Raw genomic sequence first — 8,891 nt, 5'->3', positions numbered from 1 at the left:
CAATATATAGCCGCCCAATCCTGTTTGCCGCTGGTGTCTTTAGTTTGCCGCTGACCTTTGCCCGCTCAGTGATCTCAACTTTACTGCGTAATAGTAAACCGTGGGTGTCCCACCGCGTGCACTGCACGCACCGCCAACAGGAGTTGTTTCGAGAATAAGGTCCTGTATGCATTTCACAGCAGGACTACTAAGTCCGTACATGGCCCCGAATGCAGCTCATCACTTTGCACGCACACACAGAGGTACTTCACAAGCATCGCATTTCGCGGCCCGCACCTAATGCTATGGTGCGTAAGTATACCAAGCCACAAAGCTAACTTGTACATCACACATCACATCACCTACTAAATGCCTATGTATTGTGTGGTCACACAGCTTGGGCATTGCGTCTCAATGTCCAAGCCGCAAATCTGAGCAAAACCAACTTGAAGCAATTTGTAGGGTTTTTCGTGATTTTACCCAATCAAATGAAGCAGGCCACCTGGCCTACGATTTCGGATGACAATACAGTGAAAAGCCGAGCCGCATTACCCAATAGAACTACAGAATTGATATGATTGGATAAAATAAAGGCCTGCAACCACTAACACCTTCAAACAATTATGGTGGAAAAGAGCACAAATTTATAGAGGGTCTCGGCTTGATTCAAATCAAAATGCCGCGAAGAACGTCGTACATGGCTGACGTTGTGGCTAAGGCCATAGCAGACGTAATCTCCTAGAAGCTAACAATCCCTGCTGCTTCAGACGCATATTCGATTCCTCAGCCATCGTTTCGCGCACACGTGGCGAATTCTAAACGCATGAACACTGCTCCAAAACGGGCTCGTCACATCGATTCTAGCAATGGAGCGCGACGGCCAACTTGTGAACCGCAGCCAGATCCTAGACAAGGCGGTCGCAATGCCACCGCCTCATCGTCTAACCGATTGCTACGCGCCAAAGGCTTGGCATAGTTCGTCGAGCATCGAACAAGTGAAGTACAACCTGTAAATATGTATTACTGTACACATGTAATATATCTCTATAAATTTATAATTGCAAATCTATCTCAAAAGCTGAAAATACAACATACTTTAAACCAGTTTAAAATTCGGCTAACCCCTGAACGCCTGTCTGAGCGGCAAACTTTGCCATTCTATTTGCCCTGATTAAAACTCTTTAAATGGATCTGTTGTCGGATGATGGGAAACAGCTTAAACTAGGGAATTCGGCACTGCCCTCTTTTATGACGTGGTCAAATGAATGCAGGTCAAATTCGGCTGCTCACTGATACATCAAAATCCGTTAGGTCTCCGTGCGCTACACTGTCCTGGGAGTCGAAAACCACGAACCGCAGATAGTACCATTGACACAATACGATTCGACTTTTAAGTCGAGCTCTTGGCTCCTACTCACCACACGACGGCTTGTCGGGGGTGACGTCTCCGCCGTTGAACACGGTGACTTCCTTGGCGAATCGGTTGATGCCTTTGTATACTTCGAGGCCGCGTGTCGGGATGGTTGACGCGTCCACGACAAAGTCATCGCCGATAATTTCAACCTTCAGGGCGGGTTTTTGGAACGCACGGAAGGCGTAATCTGTGAACACCCCATACGCCAGGTGCAATGAGTTCGCCGGTCCATACGTGTACGCCCCCATATCGTTTTCCAATCCACGGCCGAGGACTTCGAACTTCTCGTCAAACCCCCCGCCGATGGTCTTGTTATTGTCTGCGTAAGCGTACAAGATGAGCCCCCCGTACGCGTGAAAGTCAATGAACCCTTGGATTTCACCGCGTTTCGTCTGGAGCCATGAATTGATGCCCGCTGTTTCAGGCTCACTGAACGCATTAAATCCGGGGTACTCATTGCTCTTTTTGGGAGGAGGGCGGGGATTGGGCAGACTCGGCCAGTTGCGGTTCAAGTCGATTTCGTTTGCATTCTTGCGCTGGAACCGGGCGCTCGCCCATGTGTGGGCGTAGCCGTCAATGTTGACTATCGGCACAAAGTACAAGTCGTACTCGTCGGCGGCCGTGGGTTTTTCGTTGGCAATATCATCCAGAATTGATGCGACTGAGAACAGAATCGATGACCCCGCGACCCATTCGCGGGCATGTTGCAGGGCTTGAAAGTATAGTGACTGCGAGTGGCCCTTGGTTAACTTGTACCCATAAATTGTGGCCCCCTTGTTCGTCTTGGAGATGGCAAACTTGCTCAGCAACGTCGGGTTTTGGGCGACCAACGCATCGATGAACTCGTAGATTTGATCGCTGGTGCGGAAGCAGTTGTGGAACGCACTGGTTGAGTACTGTCCGGCCTTGAGGGACGGGATGTAGCTGCCGATTTGTTTGTGACACTCACGGTTCAACTCGGCATCGTCTACTTCGGCAGCCTCCCCCTTCAACGTTTGAGTGCGGCCGTTGATCCTCGTGATGGCGTTGTTGGTTTCGGCGGTGGCCGTCGCCGCGAAGAGGACAATGGTACTGAAGAGGGAGAACTTCATGGCAAAATGAGGAATGAAATTGCAAAGGGTTCAGATGGTGTGGTAGCAGACTGATAGAGGGGCGTAATGGCCTTAGGCTTGTTTGTGCCTTGGGATACCGGTACAATATTCCTAGGCGATTGTTTCGGATCTATACCCTTGCGACAATCGATGACCTGCTTGATATATACTAAGGTAATGCATCAATTATTGACACGGCACCTAATTGTGGTACTGTCTGACTTTTTGCCAATAGCATCTCGATATTTCGTGTTGAACTTGTATGACTGGATATGATGTTATTTGTCTCTATATTCTATATACACGTCTCAATGTTGAAGTCATACATGGAAGTACTTAATTTCGAGCCATCGCTACCATTGACCAAGAAGCAGCAGCGTATTACTCCTCGCAACGAGCGGTTGGCCTCCACTATGACGCTAACATTACATGAATCACCTTAGTTTTTGATCCAAGCAGTGAATTAACTGTAAAGTGAAATTGCTGAGTAATTAAATTCATGTGAAATTTTATTACGTGTTGAGAATTGAATGCAATAATATTTTTGATCAAATTATTTTGAATATTAATTTAAACCAATACAAACATCAAGGTTTTTAAGGAGTGCTAGGAAGTGGTTCACCTCCAAAGTCGTGACCACAAAACATTTAATTTCAATACAAATCTGAAATGTAGTCCGATCATGCTCAAGGATACGTTTAAAAACTGGTGGCGTTTTATATTCTCTAGTGGTGCTATCAGCTTTAAAATAATCGTTCTAGTTCTCGAGCTAAAGGGATTTGAAGTCATGACCAAAACTTGACCAAAAACAGTGTCAATAATTGATGCATCTGGACTAAGCTAATGCATCAATTGTTGACACGGCCCCAAATTGCGTGACTATACGAATTTTAGAAGTACGATCTCTAGATTTCATGTTGCCCTTGTATGATTGGATACATGTGTGATAGAATTGCCAAAATTTGTAGTAGTGTGTGACGGTCGTAGGGGTTAGACGCACAAAACTGACGAAGTTCTGGAGGCTTTGTATAGAATAGTTTGTACAAGCTTTAGTTGGACCAAGTGGATTCGAATGCTACTTGGCGAATGACTCAATAGATCCAAATTTGGGTGAAATGCACAATATACCTATACCAGTAAACGGATGTATGGATTGAAGTGTTGCGCAGTAAACAGAACAGTAATCGGGGTACGTACTATACGTATACCGTAGTAGTACAATGCATACTAGAGTAGTACATACTAGTACTTGTAGTACAGTACTGCACTCCATTTGATGATAGCGTGAACAATCATTGAATTGCCGAACGTTTTGCCAAATGATTGATTAATTTGGCTGTTTCGAGCTTTTAACAAGTGTAGCTCGGGACTATAGGTATACATACTCCCAAATAGAGAATTTCATTGGGAACCTGATTTCACTCATTTTATGGGCAAAAACTGTCAGGAATGATGATTGATTTTCTCTGTGTTTCCTCATAATTTATATGTCTGATTTGTAGTGTTATACAAATGTTTAGATTAAAATAGATCGTACAGTAAAAGATTCAGTACCTTTATAATGGGATAAAGATTGTACGTAAGCGGTAAATCTAACAAAATTATCCGTACCGAAGTAATATACTATTAGTATGTAGTAGTGCACTACACTATAGTACCTGGTACTACGTAGTAATATTGTTATCGCTAGAAGAAGTAAATGAACACATCGAGGAGACTGCGCCCAAAGCGTAAGCAGTAGGTATACAATAAGATACCCGTCATAATAAACAATACATACTTTAATCAAGTTAATCGTGACTGTCAAAATGTGTCATATTACCTATCTCAAGATATCCAATGCATTATTTATGACCATAGTTTAGTAGGCACAGCTTTAATGTAATATGGGGTCATCCATTCCCTTGTCTGTGTCTACTATATACTAACTATCAGTCGATGGCACACCGAGTGTGGGGACACATTGGCATTACATATGCCGATGTGAAGAAGTTGATGGGCGACTTTCATCAGGCGCACCATGCGTCGGTGAAGTTCGTGTCACACACGAAGCCTGCGAACAGCATTGAGTGTCAAGCATCGATCGAGGTCGTGCTCACACTTCCTCAGGTGTTGCTTGACTCTGGGTCCGACGAGACGTTGGTGTAGGAAGGCCTCCTCGTGGCGCTGGAGCACCTTGGTGCAAGCCTCAACATAAGCCAAGGTTTATGTTGAAGTTATATGGAGAGAAAACCAAGCCTCTCCATGTGACACGACAAGTGTAGTTTAAGACGGTGACGTTGGAGGCGTCAATCGGGTACCTGGTCCTGGGTGGACTTCGAGCGTGTTTCGAAGAAAAGAAGATGGAGATCGACGTGCTCGTTGGACGTCCCATTATGGAGCGACTGGGGTTTACAGTCGACGGAGTTGGGCGTGGCAAGTGACCTGCCATTGAAACGCGTGCCATGCTAGTCCAGAAGGATAAGTTGAGTTAGAATTTGAAAGTCCAACATGTCACAGCGAAGTGAAACTTACATAAAATATGTTGGCTCTTTCTAAGACCCCAAGGCCGTGTTCGGAGGCTACCAAGAATCCAGATTCTTGAGGATTTTCGAGTCTTGTACGCACTTACATACAATGCGATGTGTTATCCAAATCGAAGTTTTGTCGAATTTGGGATCATCTTCGTTTTTGGGATAATTCGGATTATTGGGAATTTATATCAACAGCTATGTTTCCAAATTGGTATGTATGAGTGAATGTGGATTATTGAAATGTTAGTAAGTCACCGGAAAAATCCATCGAAGTTGAACAGGGTAGGGAAAATAGCTCAGGTGGTAGAGGAAAACTGTTGTCGACGGGACTTGGCGAATTCGCAAGTGTCGCAGGTGAAGGACTTAAATAGGCGTGGTCGGTCGGTGGATAATTGGGGTGGGTCTTGACGAGGCTTTGAAGAACGGTGGAGCTTTGGTGTCCGAGGCGATTGTGCCAAAGACGAAATAGGGCTTCGTTAGATAGGCTTGCGTTCGAGGTGGTGGTAGTAGCCAGTGCGAGTGAAAGCGTCGTGGGTGTTAGAGTGGCAGGAAGTGGCGGAGATAGAAGGAGTGTGGTGATAGATGAAGAGATGGGTGCGGACTGGATTGTGACGTTGGAAGTGAGAGACAAGGCGTGAACGGAAGGGAATTTCGAAGTGCCAGATAAACAGTTAATGAAGGACGAGGCGTTGGGGTTGAAGGAGAGAGCTTGGTGGTAGGCGGTAATGAGAAATGTACAGCCTTGCTTGTTGGAGGCTTGGATATAATGTGTGTAGGCGAATGTCCAAAGTAAATAATATAGATGTGCAATTGATCGATTACTTCCGAGCGCGCCGCAGCTTGGACGGTAGACTCAAGCGTAGAGATGGAGGACGAAGTAGGCGTGGCAAAGTTGATATGGAATGGGTCTGCATCACTGAGGGAAGTATGAGCTGCGAGATTAGTCTGGAATTCCATGATGGCAGCTGCAACAGCAGCAGGAGGGTGAGGTGGAGGGTTGGTGGCTAGGAGGTTCATGATGAGCGGTGAGATTGGCCAAGGTTTCGCCGGAGTGAGTGGTAACGCCAAGATCAATCGGCCCGTAGCCGAGAACAGAAAGATGGCTACCATCGCCAGGGGTCGAAAATACGCATATTATATGTATTTTTTAGCTACTCAGTACATACGTAATGCATAATCGTTGCAAAAGACTGGAATACATTATGTATATTATGCAATATATGCGCATTAATGCACATATTTTTACTTTCGTGGAAAGTTGATACATCCCAGTAGCTGCGGTTGTACTTTAGGAAGAGGGTCGCCTCAATCATGATGGGATGGAGTGAAAAACGGTCGAGGCCAATCAAAGCACTCGCCATGCTGAAAACACGCTCAGCTATGATTGACGTTGGGGTGACAACACCAAGGAGGACATATGTGTCATTCTTGTCGGCCAGGCGTCCACGTTTCGACAAAAACGGAGTCGATGAAGTAGCGAGGGTGAGGTGTGCAGGAGGCGGTGGCCCCTGAGTCAATGATCCATTCGTTGGAGAGCTGGGGATAGAGTGAAGGTTCCAATGGGAATGGGTTAGTGTGATTGGGAAAGTACACCTTCAGGCAGACTGTGTCCCAGGTGATCCCAACATGGGTGGTCATTGTGGTAGGCGTGGAGGTAGGCTGAGTGTGAGCCTCAGCCGTAGAGAAAAATGGAAGGCGTATAGATAACGACGAGAGGCGATATTTCAGGTGTGGCGGATAGTAGTCTTGATGGCGATAGGCATGCATTCAGAACCATCCTCATACGCCTTGAATTGGAGCTGACAAACAGCGTCCCACAAGTTTTTGTTGGCGGCAAAGGCGTTAGAAATCACGAAAGTACGAAAGAGCTCAAAAGTCTTCACGTGACCCCCGCCAGCCGTGAGAGCGTCAGCGTTCGCAGGAAGAGTTGCCGTTTCGATCAAGTTGATCTGATCGTCGAGTGTAGTGAAGAGGGTCTCGGCATTGATGTCCTCAGTGTACTTGAGTTGTGTGAGGCTCGCAAACAGGATCATGTGGTCACGGGTGCCAGCTTCATGGCGCGCCATCAGAGCGGCCTAGAAAGAGAAGGGAGAGGCGTAGGACCCGATGAGTTATTGAAGGATAGGCGTGAGGGAGTTGAAGAGGAATGCCTTAGCTTGGATGCGTAGGGGCTTGGATGCGTAGGGCAGTGAGTGACTCCGCGATGTACTCGTTCAGAAACTTGCGAGTGAAGTATTCTTCGAGGCGTTTTACTCTTGCAAGGTGCTGCTCCAAGGCGTCGCAGGCGTAACCGTCCGCGGAGTACTTCGCATATTTGCGGATCTTGTCCACGTGGGGCTTGGCCTGGCTGATAGTGTAGGTGTCGGTTTCGATGTGCGTGGGGCAAAAGGTCTCATTGCTGTAGAGAGAGAAGAAATCTGCGGTCACAGCCGCTTCTTCAATCGTGGTGCGCCACGCAGCATAGAATCTGTAGGCGTCGTCGAGGAGAATGCCGGATTAGGCGATAATGGTCGAAACAGGGGGGCTCATAACCTGTCACGAGGTAGGAAACAGGAGGTAGGCTAAGTGTTAGGCGTGTAGCACCTTTGCGCAGTGTCAGATTCAGTCGTTTATAAACTATCTAGTATCGTTCCTATTGGCTAAAAATCAGCCAAAATGAAACACTGACGTATGAGCATCAGCGCTCTATTCCTTGTGCAAGAGCCGTGACAGGGTGAGCAATCACTAGGGTAGGGTAGTGACATGAAGAATATTCAGAACATGAAAGTAGCAAGTACTACTCTGGTCCAAAATAGTTGTTAGGTTCGTTTTGACTTGAATAAAGTATGTGTGGCAATTCGGAAATTACTTGATATTTGTATGTCACTCTAGAAACGAATAATGGACGGCAAAAATATAATGACATTTTTATTAAATGATCACTACAGCTTGTTCTGGGGAATTCACAAGTGATTCCATGGATGCTTCCTCGCCCAGTCGATAGTTCAAGTGGATCAAAGCACTCTCGTATGTATAGGCATCACACTCAACGTTGAAGGACGTAAAGTCGGATATCATTGCGTCCTTCTTCATGTGAGGGAGCTTATAGTCGTTGCTTCCGTGTATTTCGATGCATTTCTCCATCACCTTTTGCAGGGTAATGAATGTTTTGGACACCGTATCCACAGGCAACTCATAAAACGAGGTTTCCACAGCATCAATAAGCTCCTCGATTGTACGAGTGCTCTTTTGATACTGCAGGCTTTGAATAGAGTTAAAGAATCCTAAGTCTAAGACGTTGAAGTCTGGGCTGTTCGGTGGCTGGTTCTTCACTTCAATGCCCAAAATGCCGCGCGAGTTCAGAACACTTGTCGTCACGCACTTGTGGGGGCTGGCATTGTCTTGTTGGATAATCACACCCGATTGAGGTGGAAACTTAGACTTTATGGCCGGTACGACGTTATTTAGCACCATGTTGAGGTACACTTTAGCATCAACCGATTGCGGTGTAGTTATCATCGTGCCTTTTGCACGATTTTTACTATTGCGTCGTGCAGGCATTTTTTCGACAAATGGCCAAACGCCAATTTTGCCATCAAAAATAGTGCCGTCCAACTCAACACGAGGGCGGGCAATGGCCGCCAAAAACATAACCTTTGTTATGAACCGTTTGGACTTAACAAACCGAGCAGCAACAACTTCATCCTCATACACATAGAACTTTTTCTTCACCCTCGTCAAATAGAACCACTGTTCATCAATATGCACATAATCATGCAAATCAGAAAAAAAGTGATTCCCATCCGACGAAGGTGGCAAAAAAGACATGGCAAAGCGAAGGCGCTCTTGAATGTTGGCAGGCGTCAAAAACGGCTTCACGTAACTTGAACGCGCTTTCAGTCGTGCGGCTTCCTT

The 8,891-nt window shown here is 46.2% G+C and overlaps 4 protein-coding genes across 4 annotated transcripts; 1 reads left to right on the top strand and 3 right to left on the bottom strand.

The window, feature by feature from the left end:
- Positions 1 to 1,389: 1,389 nt before the first annotated feature.
- H257_05493 (hypothetical protein) lies at positions 1,390 to 2,484 on the bottom strand (the record flags this gene model as incomplete). Its single annotated transcript, XM_009830390.1, has 1 exon — positions 1,390 to 2,484. One exon carries the CDS (start codon positions 2,482 to 2,484, stop codon positions 1,390 to 1,392), a length of 1,095 nt encoding a protein of 364 aa, XP_009828692.1.
- Positions 2,485 to 4,422: 1,938 nt separating this feature from the next.
- On the top strand, positions 4,423 to 4,907 carry H257_05492 (hypothetical protein; the record flags this gene model as incomplete). The annotated part of the gene is made up of 2 exons (XM_009830389.1): positions 4,423 to 4,626; positions 4,749 to 4,907. The coding sequence occupies 2 exons, from the start codon at positions 4,423 to 4,425 to the stop codon at positions 4,905 to 4,907; spliced, it is 363 nt and encodes a 120-aa protein (XP_009828691.1).
- A 1,814-nt stretch (positions 4,908 to 6,721) lies between these two features.
- On the bottom strand, positions 6,722 to 7,063 carry H257_05491 (hypothetical protein; the record flags this gene model as incomplete). Its single annotated transcript, XM_009830388.1, has 1 exon — positions 6,722 to 7,063. One exon carries the CDS (start codon positions 7,061 to 7,063, stop codon positions 6,722 to 6,724), a length of 342 nt encoding a protein of 113 aa, XP_009828690.1.
- Positions 7,064 to 7,148: 85 nt separating this feature from the next.
- Positions 7,149 to 8,450, bottom strand: H257_05490 (hypothetical protein; the record flags this gene model as incomplete). Its single annotated transcript, XM_009830387.1, has 2 exons — positions 7,149 to 7,464; positions 8,023 to 8,450. 2 exons carry the CDS (start codon positions 8,448 to 8,450, stop codon positions 7,149 to 7,151), a joined length of 744 nt encoding a protein of 247 aa, XP_009828689.1.
- Between the last annotated feature and the right edge of the window lie 441 nt (positions 8,451 to 8,891).

Source organism: Aphanomyces astaci (genome assembly GCF_000520075.1).
Source record: "Aphanomyces astaci strain APO3 unplaced genomic scaffold supercont1.10, whole genome shotgun sequence".
Lineage (NCBI taxonomy): Eukaryota > Oomycota > Saprolegniomycetes > Saprolegniales > Verrucalvaceae > Aphanomyces > Aphanomyces astaci.
Note: the sequence above shows the minus strand (reverse complement) of the source record. Positions and strands in the feature narration are given on the sequence as shown.